Raw genomic sequence first — 27,205 nt, 5'->3', positions numbered from 1 at the left:
CCTGCCTGTCACAGGAACTGATGCAAAGTATTCCTATTTTGTCTACTCGAGGCTTTCTAAGATTCTCAGTTTTTAAAAGAGATGCACTTCAGTCTAGCTGAATTGTTAGAATCCTGAAAAAACAAAAACAAAAATTAGTTCTATCCTTGACTGCTATGTTCTGGATGCCTGGAAGCATCATGGGAAAAGAAGGGCACTCTTTTTCCACACACCAGTTTTCCTCTCAGTTCTAGCACTTTCCAGTTCTCTTATCGGATCAGGGAGACATGGCTGCCATGAAACTGGTCACCAGAAATGTCTAGCTGCAGCCTCCTCTTGCTCATCAGCACCCAATTCTCCAGTACCCGACACAAATGATCTACTGGTCGCTTGCCCTAGGCAATGTCTTCATACCATGTCACATCACAACAATGAGTGAGCCCAGGCTAGAAAACTAAGATAGGAAGCCAGCCCAGAGTGAATTTCTCTTTACCCTTCATTTACTGTGAGGCAGCCAGAGGAACAATGATGCCCTGAACCAAACCATGCAAGTGTCTAGATCCTCTTTCATTACAACTAATAATTTAAAGCCAATGCTTAGAAAACAGCATTCACAGGATAAATGCCAAGTGTAAATGTGTGTCTTTTTAAGCAACCGTGAATGACGTGATTTTTAAAATCATGTTCAATGTGAGTTGATAATACGGTTACTCTGCCTTAATACCACGGAATGGTACTTGGTGTTTACTCTTCATAAAAATGTTTATGTGTTGGAATTTTAAAAATAGTATGGGGCATTTAAAGTTCCGTTGTACTTTATATTATGATATTACCATGAGATCTTGGGAACAAATGAGGAAGCAAAGGTTATGACTTAACAGTGTGTGTCAAGCTGACAAAAAGTGGATCACACTGGTTGTTTTTTTTTTGTCGACTGACAGAACTACCTAAGAGGAGGGAACCTAATCCAAGAATGGCCCAGATCAATTGGCCTGTGGCTATCTCTGTAGAAGATTCCTGATTGACAACTAAGAGCGTGGGCAGCACCCATCCTAGGCAGGGCAGAATTTGGCTGGCTGAGCAAGTTGGAAAGCAAGCCAGTCCTCTGTGTCCCTCAATGGTTTCTGCCTCAATTCTTGCTTGAGTCCCTGTCGTGTCTCCATAATGGATTATAATCTGGAAGTTTAAGCTGAAATAAACCCTTCTGTCTCTAAAAACTCAAACCATTTTTAATGGATTGCAGCATGGCTAATGAAGAGATCGTAAGGGAAGCCTGAGAAGTGCCTGGTCCACTCTGAGACACAGCGTGTGCTGCCAAGTCCTCCCAGTTCCTAAGGCAGCTTGGTGCTGTGAGAGGGGCAGCCGTCAGCTCAGTCATCGTGTTGGTGGGGACTCCAGGTTCAGTGACCGCAGAGACGTGGAGAATTCAGCCCTCACCCAGCCAGTGGCACCGGTTTCATGTCTCAGATGCCCTCTCCCTCAACAATAGGAACTCGGGGGAGAGGTGGGAGGGCACCATGGCATTCCATTCCACTTCCTGTGGTCATGCTGGGAGGGGGGGAGGTGTTACCTCCTTCAATAAACTCTCCAGAGAGCAAGAAGCAAGGCTCCAGGCTAAGCAGGAGACAGGAAGGTAGGCCTCCCACCTGCCTCCCACTCACCTGAACTCTGTGACAGTAACCCTCCCTTCTGGGATCCCCTCACCCTCTCAAGGGTGTGCCCTGGTTCCTTCTAAATAATATCCTCTGCAGTCTTTCCCTAAGGACAAGAGAGCATGAGAAGACCTTCGAAACCAAAGTCACAGAACTGAGTGACAGGGTAGTTGGATCAATGTTCTGAGACCCTCAAGTCAGGACGACCCCTAGGGTACAGAAAGGGAAGCAGCTGCCTTTGTTGTCCCTCATAAAAGGACATGAGCAACAGTCACATCAACGCACAGGTTAACCTAAGCAAGGCATAATAAACTTATTATAATTTTACCTGGAGGACTGTCTTAGTTATTATTCTTGTAGCTATGACCAAATACCTGAAAATATGAAGTTTAAGAGAGGGTGGGTTTATTTGGGCTCATGGTTTGAGAGGGTACCGTCCATCATGGGAGCAGAGGCAGCGCTGAGTTTATGCCGATAGGAGGGAGTGGCTGGACCTACTCCAAAACCCGATTCCCAAATATTTAGACAAATCCAAGGGCTTTACTACCCAGTGGTATATTTCTCACAAGCATAATTCATGAGATACTTTATCCATGTGTTGCATTTCCAGCCTGTGACAGGCACTTTTGATTAGCCCATACTGCAGAGTTATTGAATATTAAGTGACTGCCAGATATAAAAGTAACACGAGACTAGAGTGAGACGAGCTCCTCTCTAAAAGGCACATTTTTATACAGGTAATCAATTTATCAGGACACTCGACAAGTCCAAGCAAGAGACTTTCAAAAGTTAATTTAAAACCAATTAGAGGATCCACATCAAGCAAGACTCTGGGGAATTTATACATTATTAATGGTGCCTCCCCTCAACTATAAAGGTCTAATAAACAGTCTATAAATCCAGGAGATACAAAAACAATGTTTAGAGAGTGAGTGAACAGAAAGCCCCAGGCTCAGGCATGCCACTGGCCCCGAAAGAGCTGCCTGGCACCCCTCTCCAGGGTGTTTTCAAGAGAGCCCTCCAACGGAGTCTTGTTCCCAAAATTCTCCATGATGGGACATCTTGATGGACTTGGTCTTTGCCACAGACTTTCTTCAAACAGGCCTGGACTTCGTATCCATACCAATGTGCCTCCCCCATAGCATAGAAACGACTGTGGAAATAGTTTCACTACCTTTGCCTGCTTCACGCTAGTTTTGAGGGTTTTATCCCTTTCTGTAGTTTATGAGACCAGCCTCTAAAGGTAAGTCTGAGGATTTGGCTCAGTCAGTAAGTACTTTCCCTGTGAGCATGAGCACCTAAGTTAGAGTCCTGGACTGCTGTGAAGGCTCTCTCCACACACAACAGGGCCATTGTACATAAGAACTCCCAGAGGCCTTGGCACACATATGACTAAGCCAATAGTATTCAATGGGTTTTCAAAAGGAGTGTGTAAAGTTGGAGTGGTATGACCAAAACACATACATGCATGACTCCTCAAATAGAAATAAATAAAAATCAAATCAGTTTGTTTGGTGGCATGTGCTTGTGATCCCAGCACTGAGGAGGCAGAAACAGGTGGATCCTGGACCCCTGGTCAGTCAGCCTCCCTTAAGTCGTGAGCTCTAGATCAGAGAGAGACTTCACCTCACAGTCAAAATGAAAAGTGCACACAGTAACTGAGGATCTGATCCTAAAAGTATCCAAAATTTTCCCCTGACTTAGACGCATGCACGCACACACACACACATACCCTTCTAGCCTAGTATACTCTTCCTAGCTGTCAATATTCAGCCACCCTCATCTGGGACACCAATTGGCTACGAATATTTAAAAGTTCAGTGATTGCAGGATTTAAATGGTTTTAACCCCTTTAAATGTGGAAAGATGCTAAATCCCATTATCTCTGCAGCCACTGCAAATGTTAAAATTCAGCTTAGCTTTTTTATTCTTAGCTCTAGGTCTAAGGATGACAGAGTTATAAAGGGACCAATGCTTTCTCAAACTCTATAAAGAGCTGTTCCCAACAGGTAACCTACAGGAAATAAAGCCAGTCAGTTCTCCAGCTGGTGGCCACTGATCAGAGCATCTAAAACGGAAGACATGTATGTTAAGCTTCACGCCACCAGGAAAACAGGTAATTGCTTCCACGACTCCGTAGGAAACCAGTGCTTTCATGGTTTGATGTGGGAGGGGGTGAAAGATTTTAGACACGTGTCAGGAAGTAGCTAAGAATAGGAAAACAGAAAATGTTGTCCGGGACCCAAAGAATCTCAGTGGGACAGAAAGGGTAAATGCAATGACTGGGAAGCCATCTTGCTCCTACTGGGAAGCAGTTGCCATGGATACTCTCCCAGGTCACCCTCTCAGGTCTTACCTCTTGGGTCCTCACGTTTATGTACCCGTAGTGAGTTCGCAGAGGCTGCCTGAATGTGTAGGACAATGGGGTCCATTTTGTCTCAGGTGGTCCAAAGCAGTTCAGTAGCAAAGGGAAATTCATGTCATTGATGAGGCGCAGGGCTAGCAGCAAGAGGCACAGGGCTATGAAGCTCACCACAAGCACAGACTTCCTCTGTAAAACGGGGAAGAAAGAAGAACAATGAACAACTTCAACTAGCAGCAGCCACAGGGGTGGGGGAGATAAGGGAGTAGGGGCAGGATAGGGAGGGATAGGGGTGGGGCCCAGGCGGAGGTAGGGGTGGAGGTGGGGACAGGGGTGAGGATGGGTGGAGGTGGCTATCCACTTCTCTCTCAGAAGAATCAAAGGATTCTTCTGTCTTTCAGGGCATCTCCATCTGAGCAGGAACAAAGCCATCCTTCAGTGAGAAGGTGGCAGAAACTTTCCTCCACTCTGAGCGTGCCTCCCTCTCCCTCAGGCACGGTATCTCTGTCAACCAGACATTTCCAAACATAGGAGACCTTTCTCGATTCCTCGGCTCCCTTCCCGCCTCCATCCTTTCACCACCAACCTGCCAGGCTCACCAGCTCCCTTTGCTTTACAGCAGGGGTTCTCCACCTTCCTAGTCTGTAACCTTGAACACGGTTCCTCATGTTGTGGTGACCCCAACAGTAAGATTGTTTTCACCGATGCACCATAACTGTAATTTTGTTACTGTCCTGAATCACAATGTAAATAAATATCTGATATACGACCTCCAAAGGGGTCAGGCTACCGTCACAGGGGTCACTTTTCTCACAATGTAATTATGGCAATTTCTTTTTCTACCTTATGCTCCTCAGTTCCTGAAGCCACTGGGTGTGCTTGTCACAGGGCTCTTTGTGCCCATGCCCTCTGCATAGTATTACACCTTAAATCATACAAGAAACGCAGCAAACACGTGAAGGAAATGCTTGACTCCCTTACATCCTGAATGGCCCGGCTTCTTCCTGGCTCACACTTCTGGGTCTGTATCTAGCAGTTTCTATCAACAGAAAACTTCACAGGTGCACAACCTAAACTTGAAATGTTAAGTATCAGAAGAGCAAAGGTTGCACCCCAACAGCCTAAGAACGTTCCCCTGAATGTACTTTGAAGGAAGAAAAGTTGCATACTGCATGTAGCCAGGGTGAGAGACAGCATTGATGCATACCTGAGATGGGGCTTGATGAAACACATGTTTTGATTGGTGGGGACGTGTGAGCAGATCTTTCTAGATGGAAGACGCAGGCAAGTAAACAAGAAAGCATGGGCTACCTGTGGAAAGCAATCATCTCCCTCTGTGTGCAGAGTGCAGACAGAAAGCTGCAGGCCCAAGTGATAACTATGGTTGGCCGCCCTGGGTACCACGCTAAGATGTGCGCCCTGGGAGATGGTGAAAACCCAACGTGGAATTTTTGTTGTCTTGTTGGGATTTTTCTAAAAATGAAAGCTATGTCGTACTCCAACATGGTTGACAGTATTTGGGAACGGGGAGGTATAAGGCACTGAGAAATGAGTAGGACACCAGCCTTCTGGTACCGGGTCTTGTAAGCCAAGGATGCAAACTGGAGCAGCAGGGATAAATAGTGAGCGAGACTCGAGATCCTCAGTTTAGATGGAAGGGGCAGACAAAAAACTCGGAGCTGCCCTTCAGACAGCAGCAGTGTTCAAGGGATTCCTGCAGAAACCAGCATGGGCGCAATAATTTACCCAGGGAGCCAGATGGTAGAGCCCTTGGCTCTCTGGGAGCTCTTCTCTGGGGACCAGAAGTTCAGTAGCCATGGAGTCAGAGAGAAAGTCAAAACCAGATCAGACACAGAGAACAGAACTTTGGGCAGACCTCAGGAACAGCTGTTGTGACACACCCCTGCTGGCCCCAAACTGGGCTTGACCTCTGAGCAGGCTCCAAGCTGAAGGGCAGCCAGAACCTCTAAGGATGACTGGCCTTCCATCATCACCACTGCTGGGCTTGTGGCCTGTTACTTCCTGTTGTGATTGGCTCAAGAACTTCTCAAGGGGGAAAAGAAACCTCAGAACAGCCATACTACGACCTGGGTCACAGGCTCAATTCTAATTTTCTAATCACCCAAGAGTCCCCCGAGCTCTGCCTCCTCAGCATCCCTTATCTCCCCACTAACCACCACAGCCTTACCTCATTGAACCTTCTAATCATGAAGAAACGTTTTAATTCACTCTTCTGGGGAATCATTATGTCCACTACCCTGCAATGTGTCACAGTAACAGCCTAAATGAGGCGATGGATCTGAAGTGTAAAGGGGCATGGACCTAAAGAGATGGCTAAATAAAACCCAAGAGGCCGGTCGCCCATTAAGAGGTAAGAACACCTCTTTTTCTGTCACCATCCAAACCAGCAGCTGCTCTGAAGCAGCCCCAGATGTGATCTGTGCATCTGTCTACTCCCAAACCCAGCAAGGCTCTCTGCTTCTCTTAGCTGCTGAGCTTGCATGGCTGGGGATGTCAGGGCAAAGGCATGGGGGCCGGCAAAGGCACAACAGCTACAGACACACAATGCACACAGGAGGAAAGTAAACCGTAAACCAACGGCTTTTGAGGGAAACTTCGAAATAGGATGAAGTCACAGCAGCAAAAGCCTGTGCCCCTGGAATCCGTGTCTGTCTCCTGGGGCTGTCAAAGGAAGGCTATAATGAGCAAAAAGGGGGCTGGCTACTGGGTGGAGAAAGCAGGTACCTCCCAGTAACCCAGGGGCCAGGGTTACTCTTTTCATAGCTCAGATCTCCAGCCCCACTCTGTAATGTTATGGTGAACAGGTTCTTTCTCCCTCTGTCTAAGGCAATGCTACCCTCGCTTGGCATGAAAGTGACTCATAGTGCTGACCCAGAGCGTACTGAGACTTCACTCAAGAAGGCAGAGCTCAAGCTCTACAAGGCAAGGACAACAGGTCCTGATACAAACATGTGTATCTAGCAGTCACCTCTGCAATGCCATGGCCAAGGTGAAGACCATGGCTTAGGTTCTCTCTCTCTCTCTCTCTCTCTCTCTCTCTCTCTCTCTCTCTCTCTCACACACACACACACACACACACACACACACACACACACACACACACACACACACACACACACACCTTCATGTAGCAAGCATGCATGTACATCCACAGGAGATGCAAGTGATATGGAGAAGTGAACTGAGCCACCAACACACAGGACACAACACACATTAATAATGTAGCCAGTGTAGACTAGGAAAGGTTCTGAGAAAGGAAATGAAATCGACCAGGCAGAATAGGCTCCAAAGAGTCACCAGAGCTGGCAAGGAGGGGGGACAATGAAATACCATGTGTCAAATGAGGCAACTGAGGAGCCCAGAGAAGGAAGGTCTACTGTTCTTAAAGAGGGGTAGTTCTGGCCTTGCCTGTCTGAGCTGACACCATCCAAATAGGGTCCCCATGGATGCGGGAGACTTACTGTATGAGCATTCCAGCCACAGGAAGAGCAAAGGCTGGGCCACTGGTTGTCAGAATCTTCAGGTCATTTGATCAGAAGGCTGCCCCGTACACCATGATGGGGGGTTATGTTAAACATCATACAGCAATTATCCTGAAGTTGCCATGTGCTAGTCACCATGATGAGACCATCCACACTCACATCAGTTTCACCGACAATGGTACAGCAGAAGCCATCAGAACAACTTCAAGATAAAACCACTGCCAATTAGACTTGAGAAAACAAGAGTGAGTACTTCTCAGTCGATGGTGTGAAAGGCTTGGTTCAACAGATGTTTCATGATGCACAAAATGTAAAAAACGACCATTCCTCTAAGGTCAGGTGCACAGAGAACTCTGAGCACAGCCGGGCAACAAGGAACTCTTTAAAAGTGAAAGGTATTATTAGGTTGTAAATGTCAGTTGTTAAATTCTTTTGTGTGCACATGCGGTCAGAAGCCAGAGGTCACACAGGACATCTTACCTAATCACTCCCCACAGTCTTCTGAGACAAGGTCTCTCACTGAATGTGAAACTCACTAATTCAGCTGGGCTTGCTAGCCACGAGCCCCAGAGGGCTCCCATCTCTGAAGTGTCTCCCCAGTACTGTATGAGGTTCATGCTGTGCCACCTTGCTTTCTACATGGCTTCTGGGGACCAAACTCAGGTGTGGATGCTTGGAGCGAGCATTTTACCAACAGACCCAACTTACCAGCTCCTAACTGTTGGATTCTCGATGGATATTAGCTAGAGGGTGAGCACCCATCAGGACATGTGAAATGCTTGACAAAGACTGCAGACATCTTTCTCCAATATTCTAAGCAGCTGCAACCCCTTGCGTTACTTGGGGCAACTTACCCTTACCAGCTCAAGAGGATGCCACTGTGCCCAAGTAGATCTGATGAACTACTTTAGGCAAAGTACGCCCCTTCTTTGTTCCTCATTTGGGGGAAGTCTGAAGGGACCTTTAGCAGCTGAGAAATTTAGAATTTAATCCCCTGCATACTTCAAAAGTCTACACCAGAAAATGTAACATTCCATTTGTTCTCTGTAGAGCTGGAATATGATTTATCAGACTTTATAGCAGAAATGTCTATTTCAAAATGGACTCCATGGAAATTCATGATGGAGGGAAAGAACAGTCACAAAGGCCTGTGCACCTACTGAATTCACAAGGCATATTAAATGATATTTTTATTTTCCCTTCATAGAATTAACCACTCACCAGATAACACAGACTTTATTAACCTAGTCAGCTGCTCATTTATTTATTTTTTTTTGAGATCCAATTCTTCATAAGTGACAACCAGAGAGAAGGTGCTTTTCTTTTTAAATAATACTCTGTGATGATCAAAAATAGTTGCATTTCGGGGGGGCGCTCATTTTTCTTCATATGCTGAGATTTACATAATAATAAATTTAAAATGTAATGCCAATCAGATTGTGAGTGTCCGGTCACCCCACAGCCTGATTTGTCCCCAGCTGCTGCTTATTTATGATCACATCTAATGCCAAATTCTTCTCTGAGGTTGGAACGTGTATCAATGTGGTTGGTTTTTCACCACTGTCCAGCTCCAAATCAGCTTCTTGATGAATAAGGCTTCAGGATATTTGCAGGAAGAAGACTTAGCAAAGCTTAGAGCGTGAACAAAGCCTTCCCATTTACTTCATCTGTTGAGTCAACAGTCTGTTTAGATCCCACTCACTGACAGTGACCTCTGAGGGAAATCTTACTCCAGTTTTGTTGGGAAGTGGTCAGAAAAGCGGCAATAAAAAGGTGGAGATGTCCTGATGAGAACAAGATGCTCAACAAACTTCAAATCCCCGAACAGGCGGAAGAGTATCAGGGCAGCCCAAGAATGCATAGCTGCTGACGGAATCACTGATGTTATCAATAGGAGAGACATGAAGGGCAAACAAGACCAGCATAGGGAAACTAGCAGTGAGTGAGCGTCTTGGAGGCTGATGTAGAATATATTTAATATGGTTAAGATTTAGGGCTGGGAAAATAGGTGCATGTGTTTACACCTTCGCAAACATGGGGGCCTGAGTGTGATCCCCTGCACAGAGTTGAACGTGGGGACATGTACTTTGTAATTCAAGCTCTAGTGAGATTGACCAAGGGCCAAATCAGCCCCTAAGGTCCCAATGACTAAAACAGTCTTGGAAGGAACACAAGGGGCTTTTGGAGAGATGTGTCAAGTGGTAATACTGCATGCTATATAAGCATGGAGACCTGAGATCAGATTCACAGAACCCACAGAAAAGGCAGGACACAGTGTCACCATGACCCCAGCTAAGGGGCTTGGAGCAGGGCAGAAACAGTAGCATGCCTGGAGCTCAGAGAGAGATCCTGTCTCAAAAAAAATAAGATGAAACCTATAGAGGAAGACATCAGATGTAGACCTCTGCATACATACTCACAGAACTATAAACATACGTGGTAATATCTTGCTCGCACAAATAAAGCTTGTCTGGAGATCAGAGAATGGAGCTTGCCACCAGCTAACCAAGAGGTTTGTACAGACAGACAGGAAGTGATACTGCTTGGCAGAGAGAGGAGGTGAAATGGCTAGGTGTAGACAGGTAACGAGAGGACTGGGCAGAGAGTATATAAGTGGGAGCTCTCTTTTTCTCAGGGAAGCTAATGAGATAAAGGTGGCATTGGCTTGTTCCTCTTTTATCTCTCAGCATTTTCATATATATGATCATATATATCTTACAGAACTCCATTTACAAACATCTCTCTCTCCCTCTCTCTCTCTCTCTCTCTCTCTCTCTCTCTCTCTCTCTCTCTCTCTCTCACACACACACACACACAGAGAGAGACCTACACATGGGCACTCTCTCACACAGAGAGCAATATGTTAGTAGCTCTAGAGGAAAGACACCCAAAGTTGATCTTGGTCTTTCATATGCATGTATAGTGTACACACATGAACCTAACCAATATGAATATGCACACATAACCACACCTGCCCAAAATGCCTATTTTTATTAAATGTATGTGTGCATGCATGGAGGTTATGTGGTCCAAGTACGTGCACGAGTCACCCACAGAGGCCAGAAGAGGGTGTCAGAGTCCCCGAACTGAAGTTATGGGCAGCCGTAAGCCACCACGTGGGTGCTGGGAATCAAACATGGGCCCTCTATAATAGCAGTAAGTTTTCTTAACCACTGAGCCATCACTCCAGCTCCCACAAAAGCAATTTAAGGAAAAAGGAATCGATTTTGAGAACAGTTTTAAGGATGGTGGAAGGAGAGGAGCTGGAGTCAGAAAGGACATGTGCAGCAGGTTAAGGCGCCTGCAGGGGACCGCAGAGCCCACCGGGGTCAAAGCAGGAGACAGACAGGGTGAGGCTTCTATCTAGAATGCGCCCTCTAGGGTGGTGAAGCTGAGGGATGGAAAGCGCACACTCCCTCAGCAGGGCTCCCCTAATGAGCATGAAGGTCTAGTGGAAAGCAGCAACACTCACTCCTCAGAATATCCTTTCTTCACCCAGTGGGGCACTGAAGTCCAGAACAAAGGCAGGGTTGGGTCTCAAGACTTTTGTTTTGTTCTGTTTTTGTTTTCCCATACAGGCTTCTCATGCTGTCCTGGAACTTGCTTTGTAGACCAGGCTGGCCTTGACTTCACAGAGATCCTCCTGCCTGTGCCTCCAGAGTGCTGGGATTAAACGAGTTTGCCAATACGACCAGTTCCTTGAGTCCTAACAGTATCTTCACACCAGACATCACTGTAGGTTGCTTATGCAGTCTTGTTTCCCAGACAAACAATAGAGGCCTGAGGCCAAATGGCCCACCATGCACACAGATAACACAATGGCAAACACAGGAATTGAGATCCTATTCAAATGTCAGAGTCCAAGCTCAGTGTGTGGATCAACCACGTCTTTAATTACCACTAGTCATAGTCCATGTTTTATTTCTGTGAAAAGACACTACAACCAAAAGAAAGCATTTAATTGGGGCTTGCTTACAGGTTCAGTGTGTAGTCTATTAGTGGCATGGTGGGATACACAGCAGCGTGCAGGTGGCATGGTAGATAGCAGTTCTACCCAGGAATCTGGGGGCAGCAGGAAGACTGCCACCGGGCCTGGTGTGTGCTTTTGAAAATCAAAGCACACCCCCAGTGACATACTTCCTCCAAAAAAAGCCACGCCCACTCCAACAAGGCCACATCTCCTAATCCCTCTCAATTAACCCTGCTCCCTAATGACCAAGCATTCAAAATCTACGACCCTATGGGGGCCATTCCTACTCAACAATTCCTGAATTGTTCCACCAAACAATTCAGGCCAACAAGAATGCTCTCAGAGAACAGGTTCAGCAATGTCAAGAGCTGGTACCAGCCCTAAGTAGGTTTTGAAACATAGTATCAACCAACTAAATATCTAAATCATATGGAAAATTAAGAGACTGGCATGAAGAGTAGTAATTACACTTACTTTGAGATCAGCAATTGTGGACACATTTAATTCCTTTCCCCTAGATCTGGCTTTATTCCCAGCATTACAAAGACAGCTACAAGGGAGCCTTGGGTAGCTGGGAGGGAAAATAAAGTAACCTTCTTGTTCTACCAACCACTGGGCACCCTTAGTCTTATTGTAGGCACTTGTAGGCACCATGTGATGGCATGGGTGTGGCTTCTCAGCTCCACAATCCCATAACTCTTTTACTTATTTAGGACCCTGCTAGAAGGCAAATTGCTAGGCAGTTACATAGAAATAAAATATACTTGAGCACATGAATGGATAATGAAAACATAGTACATATACAGACTGGAATTTTATTCAGCCATAAAGAAAACAAAATTATGAAATTTGCAGGAAAATGAGTGCTTGGAAAGACAAACATCGCATCCTCTCTCTCCCAGGCAGATCCCAGCTTCTGAAGGTTTTGTTAGCGTGTGGGTGGTGGGGACAGTGTGTGAGTGAGGGTCACGCTGGGAAAGTGGAAAGGGTCCATGAGTAGGGGAAGAGGCTCCTGGAAAAGCAGTTGAGAATGGAAAGAGGAAGTCAGGAACCAGAAGGGGGTGGGGCAACAGGAAGATGAGGAAGAAGATGGAGAGCAATCAACCAAAATGGTCTCCATGAAATCATGCGGTGAAAAGACGACAAAAGGGGCGGGGCGTTTGGGCCAGTTACCTCCCACCCCTACCCCACCCCCATTAAGAATTTGTGGTGCTTGTAGTGTGTCACTACCTGACAAGGATTTAGTCAGTAGGAATTCCAAATACAGAAGGCAAAACCCAGGGCCACAAAGAGTTCAAGGGCGCCACCCACATTAACCTTTCTGTGCAGACAGCAAGCCCTAGAGGACAGCTTTCCCCAGAAGTCCAGTTTTACTCCAAATGAGGCTTCGTATGGATACAACGTACCAAACCTACTGAGGAGTTAAAGGTACCGTTGAGCTCACACAGATCCTTGTGACCTGACCTCAAACCACAGTGAAAGATTCCCACAGCTGTTAATAAGCATGCATGTTTTCTTTATTTCCTTCCCCTTTGGTTGAAAACACCTTTAGGTTTTTCAAACAGTTCTTTAATTTTGTGTACACACATACACACACACACACACACACACACACACAGACACACACAACCACACACCATACATACACACACACACACACACACACACACACCACACACAACCACACACCACACATACACACACCACACACACCACACACACCACACACACACACAATGTATTTTTAACATATCTACCCCCAACTCCACTCTAACTCCTCCCAGTTTCACGGCCTCTTTTTCTTTATACCCACAGAGTATAATTAGGGACATATTCACATGGATACAGACCTGTCCACTGGAACATGGCCAAACCATGCGAGGCCATATCCCCAAAGAAAACCAATTGTCTGTCCCTGGAATCCTTCAACTTCCAATAGCTCTCCACAGGGGTAGGGCCCTGTGAGCCCCTCCATGAGCCCCTCTGTCATCCCCTCCGTCATCCCCTCCCCAATGTTCACTGTCCTCATCTACTTTGCTGCCACAGTGTCTGTGAATTTGCAAAGCCCTTGTCACGTTCACAAGACACTTTCAATTATCACTACACAGCAGAGGGCAGTCCTAAGTGCCTGTCGATATTTCTGCCCCAACTTCCTGTGCAATGAGACTGCAGACATACACCTCCATACGCAGCCTTCTGAGGCTTCCTGCTCACCAGGCAAGCACTCCACCAAGTGAGCTACATCCCAGTAAAGGACAGCCCAGCCTGGCCTGGAACTCACACGCCCCCCAATTCATCCTCCTCAGCATTTGCCCACCAGTGTGTGTTAGCATGGTACACATGTTGAGTATGAGAAAGCAGACTGCTGAGAGCAAAGAATTGTGCTGCGCTGGGCAGAGACACACAGACATTCAACCAGAGGAGTTACTTCTAACAGTGAGACCACCAGAAGCTGAAGCAGACGGCCGTGAACTTGCCACTGAACTCTTGTGCTCACAGGAAGAACACTCTTCGGACCTGACTAAGCCCCTGTGTGTCCCTGGCACTGAATGACTGGAGAAAACAGCTTCCAGACTGGGGCCATGGAAGGTGATTAAGCCATCAATGAGGCAGCTCTGCTTCCTGCTCAGCTCCTCACGATCTGCACCTGTCTTCTAGAGACAGCTGCTCATCTTTTCACTACAGGGCATAGTGTCGCCTAGGATCCAAATCATACTTTCTGGTGTTCAGAGCACACCAGTGGAGCATGTGCACACAATTTTGGTGGTTCATGTATTGCCATGGCAGAAGTCCTGCTAAGAACCATCAAAGCAACCCAAAGATGTGTGCCATCACCGACTAGGGCCTCCTCTCTTTCTGAAACCACACCACCTCACATTGGGCAGAATTTATCTTTTCAAGCACACACAGATACATGACTTCACACGACTCCCGTTGTACAGAAGAGGGATGGACGATGCTGTCTCCTCTCCTTTTCCTGTCCTCCATATCTCCAGTCTTGCTGCCTAGATCACTCTTGTAATCGAGACTCCACCCTATCCCCTCCCACCACCCCCATCTCCTCAAGTTCAGACATAACTCGGTTCAGCTGTTTCCACGGGAAAGCCCTCTGGTTTCATCCCCTGGCTCCTGGTGTGTGAATGAGTCAGGTGGGATGGGTAAGAGGCTGGGGAAAGATTGCCCTTTAACTCTGCCATTGAACGTTCACAGAGGACACGAAAGAAGTCTGAACAATGCTTGCCTCTCACAGGCCGTACCAAGCACACTGCCTCCAACTGAACAGAAAGTACCTGAGAAAAAGGACGAAGGAGAGAAGGGCGGGCCGAGGAAGGGGATGCTACTGTCCTCTCAACAAACAGAAAGCTGAATTATCTGAATATATTCAGATTACACTGGGAGGAGAAAAGGATTTTTCCCTCAGAAAAAATTCACAGGCATTTCCTTCCTGTTCCTCCTCACCTGGAGCTTGCTGTGCAGGTGCAGTGGTCACGGTGGGAAGGGGGAGCATTTCAGTGAACACAAAGTGAAGTGAGGACAGCCCAGTGTGCAAGCGGGACTTGTCATGACAGACTGCCCCTCAGAGCAACGTCCTCTATGTGGAGCACGCTAAAGGGCTCACAGGGATTTGTGACTTTTTAAAACTCCAATAGGGAGAAGCACGTGAAGCTAAAATCTTCTACCCCCCACCCCCCCGAAGACGCGGTGGGTGCAACAGAGTACACTGTACAAACCAGAGCACTCGCCCAAGTTCTTGAAGAGGATGGTGCAGTTTGCACTGTGCCCAGTGAGCATCAGGCAACACAACCATCGTGCTTTTCACGATGAAAACAGTGTTTCAGAGGGAACCTACCTACACACTCAGGGTGGGAGAGGCACAATACAGAGCAGTGGTCACCTTGGTCACCCTGCTTAGGCTTCTCTCGTCCATTTTCCCATCTGACATTGGAGCAAATAAGAGGACCTCATACCAGGCTCTTTCTTTAGGCCACCAACCAGCTCCCAAATCATGACACAGATTTATTATTAGTTTGGGATGCTTGCCCTAGCTTAGGCTCAAATCTGGCTACCTCTTTTAACTTATTAAACTGTTTCTCTATATATATCTTTTGTCTTGGGGCTTATTACCTTTTTCTGTACATCTTGCATTCACTGCTTCTCTGTCTGTCCGTCTGGCTGGCTGGCAGCTTCCTGGCTTCTTTCCCTAGGTGGGTCTCTTGTCTTTCCTCCTTCTTCCTCTCATTCTTTTCCTATGGAGCCTAGATTTCTCCTCCTATTTATTCTGTCTGCCCAGAAGTCCCACCTAGTCTTTCTCCTGCCTAGCTATTGGCCGTTCAGCTCTTTATTAGACTCATCAGGTGCCTGAGGCAGGCAAGGTGAAACAGATGCAACACATCTTTACATCTTAAACAGATACAGTAGAAACCAATGTAACACACCTTTAAACGGTTAAATAGTCTGCAGCATAAACAAACGTAACACATCTTTGCCTAGTTAAAATAATATTCCATAACAATTCCTACCCAAGATGATCACTAAAAAGTTTAAAGGAGTGGCTAAATATAAAATGCCTTTGGTATGCTTCTTAGCAACAGGACCATGCTAATCAAAGGTCAGCTTTTATTATGCCATGGCTACTCTGAGCACAATAAGAAAGAAAAGCTGAGATGAAGTCTGAGGAGAGACCTCCACAAAGGGCTGACATGCTAGGTGGTCTCTCCCTCAGGGTTGAAACAGTCTGGAAGTAAATCTGCCTTTTGGAAAGACCAAAAAGAAAGAAGAAAATAACCCTTCCTATAGCGATGAACCACAGCCGATTCTCATGGAGGCCCTTGCATAATTTCAATGACCCAGGCTTTTCAAAGGGCCCCTGGTGAACACATGTTACAGCACCCATCACCCCCTTCGCATCGGAAAGACTTTAACTTGGTTCCCAGCTGAAACACACCAACATGGTATTGAATATGAAAGCTCAGAAATGTAAATCTGAGAACCACCTTAGAAGTCAAAGGAATATCAGTGCCATGATGTGGCTGTAGTCCCACCACCACCACGCTTCTCCAGGGGACAGAGATGCTCTTCACCCCATACCCAGAGAAGACACACCACAGTCCCCTGAGGAAAGGAAGATAGGGACTCGTGGACTTGCCCAAGACTCTGGAATTTACAGACGTAAACCAGCCTTTGATAGTCTGGGAATTTTCTTCATGTTGAAACTTTGCCATGTGATGTCTGGTATTTCTGTCAACTTGACAGGATCTAGAATCACCCAGAAGATAAATCACGGGAGTTTATAGATGGCCTGAGGCGGGAAGACTCACCCCAACATTGTACTGCATTAGCCCACAGGGTGGGGTCCTAGACTAAATAAAAAGGGGACGCAAGCTGAGCACAGCCTTCACTAGCCTGTGCGTCCTGACCGGGAGCAATGTGACCATCTGCATCTTGCTCCTGCCATGTCTTCTACCATGATGGCCTTTACCTCAAACTGAGAGCCGCGATAAACGCAGAATACTGCTTTGTCCAGATATTTGGTCACAGCAGCCAGAAAAGTAATCAATATGATGCTTGAAAACAAAACTGGAAAGTCCCCTCCCGCTTTGAACACTGCAAGCAGGTATGTCCCACATATCCCTGTACATGGAAATAAATGCTGGCGCTCCCAACATCTGTGGGGAGTATGCACCCCCTTCTTGCAGATCAAAGTTACCATGGCAGAGTGGCACATACATGCTAAATGGCCTTTCACCACAACACAAGTAGAGTCTAGTCAAGCATGGGTCCCATGGTAATAACAAGCAGTGTTGTTCTAAGCATTAGAACAGTTTGGTTATCAAGTGTGGATTTAATGCTGTGCTGACAACTTAAAGCATACTGGTGTGTCATTTGTGGCATGTCTATGCTCCAGCAGGAGAGCAGAAAGATATCCACTGCTTGGCACGAGTTTACTGCACAAGGGCTGCCATCAGTCTGTCGGTGCTGGACATGTACTCTTCACAAAGCTCGCTTGTTATTTCAGGCTGCGCATCTAAGGACAACTCAAATTCATCTGTCCAAATTCCCATCCTTTTCATTCTCTCTCCTCGACCACAGCAGTCCCTCTGAGTAGCTTGCCATGAACCCTGCCTAAGAGTTAAAACTCCTTCTGTCTGTAACAGCTATGTGATCGTGGGCATCTCAATTTGAATATGATTCTTCATTTGTAAATTTGACAAAGGAACACAGAGAAGGCTGGACTTGGTAGCACACAGAATATGGCAGGCAGCTCACCATCACCAATGCCCTTCCTCAAATCCATACCTGGTTCCAAGAGCTGCTCCTCAGGGGCATCTTTTTCTCTTGTTCCTTATGCTCAGGATTCTGCCGTCCTCCCTATGAAGCTGTCCTATCCCCTGCCCCAGAAGACTCTAAAGCACTTCTTATGTTCCACGTCTGACAGCAATATCTCTCAACTCACCATTATCATCCCCAAATTCAGCAAGTGACCCTATAGCATTCCTCCTCTTCTTCTCAGACAGACATCATTAATCGACCACAGCACCATTCCCCCAGAACAGAACACAAATTCAGAATCCTCTCAACACAGACATGTGGGCAGGAGTGACAGCAGTCACTTTACCAGTTAGTGTGGGACAGGAAATAGCTTAAGGCCAGAGCTACACCTCAACACAACTTACACAACTGTTCCCTCTCCAGGCCTTGGTTTCCTCGTTTATATAGTCACTCTTGTAGCATCTGGTGCTTTCTGAGAAGTGACCCTGATGTTGACCTTACTAACGAGGACAGAGCCAAGCACAACACTGCACAGGGCTTCCCCTCTGGGCCCAGGCCCGGGACTTGCGGCAGAGTCAGGCTTTTGTACAGACACGCTCACCAACTGAAGCTGGAGACTACATCGCTGAAACAGAAATGGGGTGACAATTTGTGACCTCCACCTTGTCTGAGAGTAATGGCCACTCATGGAAGCCTACGAGATTGCAGCTACTTGGCCCCTGCTGAGGAAAGTTTGATCCAGGGATAATTTGTGCTTTTAACCCTTGGATGAGAGCAAGCCTCCATCTGCTTTCTTCCTGGTTGCACAGTGCAGACTGGGTAGTCTCTCATCTGCAGCAGACGCTGATGTGTCAACACACACTACCAAGCATCTGCAGGAAGCCCTGGCCGACACAGTGGGGACTTTAAGTGTCTGTGGAGCTGGTTGGTCGGAAGCGTGTGATTTCATAAGAAGTGACGCTGCCGGGGACAGAGAAAGTGCCTGGGAAGGTTCACTGGATGTGTATTTTTTAAAATAAGGGAAAATCTCTTTTCAGATCATACAGGCGGCTGCATAAAGATGAAAATTTCTCTGGAGATTATTTTGTCATTTTATAAGCCAAATATTCAGATTTATTCAGTGCACATTATCATGAAAATGGTTCCCAGAGAAGAACGACAAACAGCTCTAAGGAAAAGATGACCATTTCTACTCACTTAGAAAAACAGACTCAGTCAATGACAGGCAGGCAAGGTTGTTCTCAATCTTCACTGTGTGTGTGTGTGTGTGTGTGTGTGTGTGTGTGTGTGTGTGTGTGCACGCATGTATATATGTCTCTCTGTGTGTGTGAATCTGTCTGTGTGTGTATGTGTCTGTGCGTGCATGTCTGTGTGTCTGTATGTCTGTATGTGTATATGTGTGTTTGTGAGTGTATGTCTCTGTGTGTATGTATGTCTATGTGTATGTCTGTGTGTGTATGTGTGTCTGTGTATGTGTATGTCTGTGTGTGTCTGTATGTGCCCATGCCTGTGCCTGTGTCTCTGTGAGTGTACACCCCAAACTTAGTGGGTGTTTTGGGTAACTAAACCTTGACAACTTCTAAGAAGGTAACTACGCAACAGCACCCAGGACCCCCTGCCCAGCTCATCTCACAACTGAAGACCCTGCCAAAAAGTACGATTTGCCTACCAGAGCCTCTCCAGTGGTGAAGGCAGGCCAGCCAAAGCTGTGTGTACACAGCCTGACAGAAACCCAGAGAGTCCAGGAGCACGTCTGTAGATCTGAGTGTGAGATGCAGGCAGGCGTGTCTACGCTACCCACAGGTCTCCCTCTGGTACCAGACGAGAAAAGCCACCTGCACTCTCACACTTCTCCAACGTCTAAGTGCCAATTCCCACACTGATATCAGACAACACCTATTTCTTCAGATTCCATAGAAACACCCTTCCCCACACTCGTTAGGTAATTTTCCCAAAGCACTAAGTTGGCCCATATTCTTAGCATATTTTGACATTTTCGTGTGTTTTATTTTTAGGTGATATTCTGCAAATCAGGTTTTGCTCCTGTTTTGACAAAGCCTTTTTCTCCCTGAGTAAAACAGACGAGCAGTTCAGCAAGATGGGGCAGCTTTTATCTGCAAAAAAAAAGAAGAAGAAGAAGAAGAAGAAGAAGAAGAAGAAGAAGAAGAAGAAGAAGAAGAAGAAGAAGAAGAAGAAGAAGAAAAAGAAAAAGAAGACGACTCTGCCTTTCAGCAGAGCAGACGGTGGCAGCAAACCAGAGGTAAACACACTCAGTTTTCCTGGATGTGAGCAGCACTGCTCTGTCCCATGGGATGAGCAGGCGGCAGGATAGTTTATTCCCGCGTGGCACTGAGAGCGGTCCTGAATACTTCTGAATATATCATTTTTATTGCCTTTTACATTGAATTACTGTGAAAGAAAGAAGACTTTTGTGAGGACTCAAAAATCAAAATAGTTTAAGAGCATTTAGACTGTACCTCCAGGACATAAAGCAAAGCTCGAGAAAACAAATCGTTCTGCCGAGGGTCCCCAGACACGGCTCCTGGCTGAGATGGCCCCACCACAGGGAGGCAGACCTCATCAAATATTTATGCCAACTTTCAAGGAGAGCCTCCAGTGTTTCACTCTCTGTCCCTGTGGCTTTGGGACTAGCCCTGTCATCAAAGAGATTTAACCCAGGGTGGCTCGGTCTAAGTGACCTGGGCCATCCCAATCTCTCATGCTCCTCTTGTGGGTTAGACACCTCCTGGTGGAGTATTTCACTAGAAATCATGCCTTCTGCCAATATTAAGGATTCTGGCTCGATATCTATCATTTCTTGGAATTCTGGGGGAAAAGGTTTTAATAGAGCCCATCTTTCAGTGTAAAAAGGAACTTGACAAACCGTGATGTATTATCTCAGGCCCTTCAATTCTCAGCCTGTCACCTTGTCTTCAAATGAAAGGAGACTCTACATGGAAAAGCACAGACTTGAGCAGGATACAAGAGCCCCTGTGTGGCCTGACCTCTGACAGTTTCTCCAGCATCACCTCTCAGTCTTGCCAGATCTGTGGTTTTTCAGCCACAGAAAGCTTGCCACAGCCCTGCCTCTGCTCTTGGCCTGGCCATGGCATGAGCACTTCTTCTTGGACTTGCCGGAACCAGAAAGGCTTCAGATTTTTGAAAGATTTTCTTTCTGTATGTACATATACACCCCCCCCCAGAGTGGAATATTCAAATCCAGTAATCTGAAATTGTAAATGCTCCGTAAATTTGGAATTTTAAGCATCATGCTGCTGTGGAAAAATTTTTTTTGCATTCAGAGCAGTTGCATTTAAAATTCATAGATGGAAAACACGCCACCTTAGTTTGTAGTTTTCACACAAGTCTGTTTCTACACAAGTCTGTTTCAGAGGAACTTACTGCTTGTTTATTTCCATCCATCCATCCATCCATCCATCCATCCATCCATCCATCCATCCATCCATCCATCCATCCATCCATCCATCCATCCATCCATCCATCCATCCATCCATCCATCCATCCATCCATCCATCCATCCATCCATCCATCCATCCATCCATCCATCCATCCATCCCTTACTCACTTTTATTTTGAGCCAGGATTTTACTCTGTGGTCCAGGCTGTCCTAGAACTCACTATGCAGACCATAGTGACCACAAAAGCATATCGATCTTCCTGCCTCCACTTCTTGAATGCCAAAAGTATTTCTCTGGACTTAAAACTTCATTTCTTTCTTTGAAATGACTCTAGTCTGGTGCCATGTCATTCGCTGACATTAACTGAGCATTTACTGTGTTTGCACTGCAAAGCATCTGATTCCAACAAGACTTGTCTAAACAGCTGTCTTCACAGTATTACTCAAGGATAAATTATCCTATATTTGGTCACAAATCTCCTAGCCCCACAAATTACCATGTCTAAATAATCCTTGGAAGAAAAAGACTGTATTCTGTACCCCATTCCCAGTTAACTCATTTTTGGTACATATTGGAAGAACTGTGGGTGAATCAATAAGTTAAATGAAGATAATAATTTTCCCTTTGTGGTTACTCTGAGGAGAAATTGAGACATACTGCATAGTGAATGTTATGTTCTCCTCATTTTCAAGAGGCACCACAGTGGGAAGAAAAGACCATTCGGATGGGAAACTAGACTCTAATACCAGCGTCACACTGGACTAATCCATGCTCCTATCTCACTTCTCAGCTATAAACTTGGAGATAAGGAGAGCCCTCACCCTGTCTCACTAACTGTGACAAAACCTCCCAGGAGTCTGCAGTGTATCTACTCTTAATTTCCATACAAATGCCACCTGATGTTCACAGTCCACTACACCTAATGGTTTTCCCCAGAGCCCACTGCCCTCAAATGTCACTTGGAGAGTGAATCTTTAATGTCAACTTGCCTGGATTTAGAATCACAACATATCTCCTGGTGTGTCTGAAAGATTTAACCAAGAAGGGAAGATCCATCCTCCCTGGAGGCTGGCATGGCTGGGAGCTCACTCCGAACACAAAGTGCAGAGCTCCCATCTCCCTCTGCTTCCTCACTGCAGGTGTGAAATGACCAGCTGCCAAGTGACCCTGCCACTGTGACCTCCCAGCACAAAGAAGGCACGTCACACTGGCAGTCAGTAAGCCTCTCCTTCCTTTAAGTTGACTCCTACAGGCATTTGCTCACAGTGATGAGGACGGTGACGTGTGCAATCAGTGTAATTTCATAACAAAACCTGAGGATAGAGATTGGTGTTTCCCACCAATCTGCACACTGTCGAATGCCTTTACCTGAAGTGAGAGATCCACTGTATCACTATCCATGCCTCTGAAGACACCACAAAAGACAGAGGGTCTAAGTTCAACTTACTTTTCCAAAATAAGAAAGCTGATGGAAGTGTGAGATCGTACACAGGCTGGAACTGTCTGTGCCTGAACTTCTATCATGCCTTGCTAGTACTCTACAGGCATCTCTACATGTGTAGATGTGTGAGTGGTGTACACACACACACACACACACACACACACACACACACACACACACGTTCAGTTGTATGTGTCTAGGTATGTGTGTGCAGACTTGAAAGTAGAAGCCAGAGGTCAATACCAGATGCTTTCTTCAATACTCTGCACCTTAGTTTCTGAGACAAAATCCCTCACTGAGCCTGGAGCTCACGAATTCAGCAATGCTAGGTGGCCAGTGAACCCCATGCTGGACCATTCTGTCTCCACCTCCCCAGCACTGGAATGCCCCCCCCCCCGCCCCGGCCTGGCTCTTTATTTATGTGGGTTCTGGTGAATCCACACTCTGAGTCTCATGCAAAGCAGACATTGTTTCGAACAACCCTGTCCCCAGACCCTCCAGAGGCATCTCCTGATCACACATCCACAATTCGTCATTCCTCAGAATGCTGTCATGGGCATTTGGGTTTCAGACAATAAGACTGGAAGTTGAGGCACAGACAGCTCTGGAAATGAAGGGTAGGCAGAATGACAGCATGGAAATGTCTCCGCCTGAACGTCCACGTTCAGAAGGCAAAACGTAAGTTCAGGGAAGGGTTAGACAGCCAGTCCTCACTGGCTCACAATGCTCTTAGAAAGAAAAAGAATTCTCAGCGTGTGCCATCTAGGAGAAAGGCATTCTCAAATCATGTCACTGTATGGAACCCGGACCCTGCCCTGCCCCGCCCCACTCCACCCCAGCCAGGCACATATACTTTCCCAAAGATTTTATATGCTTTCCCCTTTATTGAATCCTATCTGTCTCAGGATAAACCTGGTAACTTGCCACGTGTGTTAGAGAGAGCAGGGTTCATCCTCTAGGCAAACATGCCACCCTTCTCTAAGCTCAGCGTGGGGAGTGAGGAGAGCAACCGGCAGCTTCTGCAATTATCGGTGAAGTAATGCAGAGAAGGGTCAGGAGCACAGCAATCACAAACTCGATCCTTCACCATGAGAGGAATCTGCGGGTGAAGGCACCTACGAGCAGTGTCGACGAGAAAACCAAATGGCCTTCTAGCAGTTTGTAAGAAACGGGAGAAGACATTCTTACACAAGGGCCATATGAAGAACCCCTGTCTTAACTTTTAAAAAAAAGTAACATTTTTATCAGGAATGAGAAGTGGAGACTGTGAGGACTATACACACGTCTTGTTAAAGTTGCTCTGATCTAGCCTCCCATTGGAATTGTTTGCCTGCTCACAACTTACTGACCTTTGCCCAATTAGTATATAAGCCTTTGACTCGGTCTCCAGGCCACAGTCTCATGAAGGCTCCTGGGCCACCTAACACTTGAATGAAATCAATTTATATGATTTCCCCTGTTGATCTATCTTTTGATAATTTAGTTCTCAGACCCAGTACGGAAGAAAGCTCAGAATGGTAGAGATAAATTTGTGTTTGTCACTCTGTGTGTGAGCACACCATGTGTTTGAGTGTCAGTGTGTATGTCTGAGTGTGTGTGTCAGTAATATCTAGCACACAGTGGGCTCAATCCAACAATATTCCTTTCAGTGCCACCTGCGATTCCTTCATCTGGTTGCACACAATTTATGTCCACCAAGACAAGATCGAGCAGGGGTGAGGTTGGAAAATGCAGGGAGAGGGAGACACAAGTACCTACCTTTCACTTCATGTAGAGGCACTGAAGGTCAGGGTCATCAAATAAAGAATAACATACTTAGAGGAACATCCGGAGAGTCTTTCAACTACAAAGGGCCATGCTAGTAGCACCTAGAAATGCAATCTGAGTCTCTCGAGTTTGAAATATCTTCAAGAAGCTCTTTGATATCAAAGAACATACCTATTTTTGGTAGTCTTAAACTATAATTGCTCAGGCTCCCTGGCGGGAAAGAAATAAAGTCTATCACAAAGGCAAACACCTCAACAGAGACCTCCAAAAGAGGAATAGAACTCTTGCTGGTATGCAGAAAACTCAAGAGAAATCTTCTGTAGCTTGCACTAGAGTCACTGCCCGAGAGGGGACCCAAAAATCACAGCAAGAGGAGCCTGGAGACGACAGTGCCCAGAACTGGATCAGTTCTGGACAAGTTTGAGTTGCTCAGCACAAGTTATAGAAATCTGGATTATATTATAGTCCACAAAGTGAACAAAGGATATGAAACAAGGGGACTCCTTTCCCAGGACATCTTGTCTTCCTAGGATGACAGAAAAGTGCATTAACTTCACATAAATTATACGGCTAAGTACACCAAGCACAACCTGCTCCCACAGGACACCGTGCCGATTCCTGTAAGTGGGCTGAACCTGACTTTCAAAGCCCTTGAAGTACAGACAAGAAAAGTCCTCTTTTCTGACATTTATGAGTGTTTTTTTCCCTGCTTGGCTACCTTTTACTGCCCAGAACAATAGTGGAAGCATGTAAAAGACAGAACCGCTGTAAACACTGAAATCACAGGAGGCCGACGGGTTTATTCCAGGCAGGTTAGAGCCAATCTAATCAAATCTAATGCTCTCCTTCTCTGGAAGCCTGCTACTATGTTCAATTTAGTTTTTGATTACAAGTGCAAGATGATAGTCCTCTGTCGGACCACAGTTAAGCGATACTGAGGTTTGCATTTTCCCTGCAAATAATTCCTATGAAACATTAGATTTCAAAGATTAAAAAAAAAAACAAACAAAAACAAAGAGCAACAACAGACTCTCTTATTAAAGGTAAGTTAGAAGAAGACACCAAGGGAGACGTTCCCTCAGTACACTATAACTTTGAAAACCAACTGTTTCTATTCCAACCAATAACAACACCTACTGGAGAGAAAGCCTCGCTGGGTTCTGGGATTCGGAAATTTGAGAAAAAGAACTTTTTGAAAATACTGTTAGAAGCAGTACATTTGTATGTACTTAGGAACTTTGACTGAAGGGTGCTTAGCAGAAGAACTATTTTCTTTCCATTGAACAAACCTACAGCTGTCCGTCAAAACAGAGCTTCCATGGTGAGCACACTGCAAGACCACACACGTGCCTGCAGACCCGCCTGCAGGAGGAACCAATCTGCCTTCCTGTAGAAAGTCTGCACGGAGCAAGAAACCATCCTGTTTCTCCTGCTGCTCTCTGATGGCATAAAGTAAAAGCCTCGGTCCTCGCTGGTGCACACCCTCCCTGCTCAGGCCCTGACACTGACTCACCTGCTGACCAGCAGCACCCCGTTGTGTGTGAGAGCTGCAGGTTTAGACACAAATGGGATTTTCCTGAAGGTCTTACAGGAAAATCAAGGCTACTGCGTTTGTTTTCTCCTCAGATCACAACCTTCATAAGTATTGTCAACGTAGGTGACATAATTGGCAGAACTGTAACCTATCACTATACCACACACACGATGCATAGGTGCTTAAAGTGTGAGGAAAAGAACCTAGCAGGGTAAAGTGAGGTCTCTGCAAAGTGTTTAGGAGTTTCTTCACTGGCCTGGAAATGCCTGAAGACTGGCAGTGCTGATGTGGAGGGAAGAATGTATCTCAGATGCCATTCGACCTTGGTTCTAGTCTGGGATCTTCAATTAAGTCACAGTATGCCATAGGCTTTTTAGACTCAGTTTCTGTGTGTACAGAATCAGTAAAGATGTTTAACTTATCTGATGTTCTTTGGAATCACTTCTGGGCCCCATCTGGGAATTTGCACTGGCCTACTGATTTATGACAGATGCTTGTTGTCCTACTGTGGGAGAAGCTGATGGCATCTAACAGAGTATTCACATTTTCCTGGTACCCAACTCTGTTGAGCAAAGCTGCAGAAGGCACGGCCCAGTGGAAAGAGCGCTGTCCATTGAAAAGGCATTTGGCATGTCTACTGATGTCATCCATGTTCAGCCAACATTTGAGCACTCGTGTTGGGTGTTGGTGAGACTTTGTGGGCGTCCCTAGGACCCAGTCTGAAAGCCAACTCCCTGATCCTCTGGCTCTCACAGCCATTCTACTGGCTCTTCCATAAGGGTCGCTGAGCCTTAGGAGCAGGAGTGCGTTGTAGCTGCATCCTTTGGGACTGGGCTCCACAATGCTGCATTTTGATTGGTTGTAGTCTTCTGCAGTGCTCTCTGTCTGTTGCAAAGAGGAGTTTCCTTGAAGAGGGGTTCAGACTACACTTAGCTGTGGGTATTAGGGCAAACGTTGAGAATGTTTACTGATGGCTTAATTTGTTTGGGGTGAGTTGATCATCTCGTTCCAACTTTAATTCTATGTTGTAAGCTCAAGGTGTAGCAGAGAACTTCCTTTAGAAACTGTATAGCAAGGCAATCTTCCTAAAGGAAACCTAATGTCGGCACCGCATTGCAGGGTTTGGTCACAGGAAGAGCTGTGCTTACTTGTTCTGTGACTCGTGCAGCTAAGCTTTCACAGGGCTTCTTCCCACTGTTTCTGTCACTGATCACTTCCTATTATGCTGCCCCAACATTGCTGACGAATAACTGGAGTCATGTTTGTGAGTGCTGGGACTTCATATGAGATGCAAAACGATCAGAAACC

At 46.1% G+C, this 27,205-nt stretch overlaps 1 protein-coding gene across 1 annotated transcript in view; it reads right to left on the bottom strand.

The window, feature by feature from the left end:
- St6galnac3 (ST6 N-acetylgalactosaminide alpha-2,6-sialyltransferase 3) overlaps positions 1-26,548 on the bottom strand; it is a 311,302-nt gene extending 284,754 nt beyond the window's left edge. The window contains exons 1-2 of the mRNA XM_035450658.1: positions 26,404-26,548; positions 3,988-4,223 (exon numbers count right to left, since the gene is read on the bottom strand). Of these exons, the coding sequence (XP_035306549.1) occupies positions 3,988-4,223; positions 26,404-26,548 (381 nt within the window). The remainder of the gene's footprint in view (positions 1-3,987; positions 4,224-26,403) is intronic.
- Between the last annotated feature and the right edge of the window lie 657 nt (positions 26,549-27,205).

The sequence above is a fragment of the Cricetulus griseus genome, assembly GCF_003668045.3.
Source record: "Cricetulus griseus strain 17A/GY chromosome 1 unlocalized genomic scaffold, alternate assembly CriGri-PICRH-1.0 chr1_0, whole genome shotgun sequence".
Lineage (NCBI taxonomy): Eukaryota > Metazoa > Chordata > Mammalia > Rodentia > Cricetidae > Cricetulus > Cricetulus griseus.
Note: the sequence above shows the minus strand (reverse complement) of the source record. Positions and strands in the feature narration are given on the sequence as shown.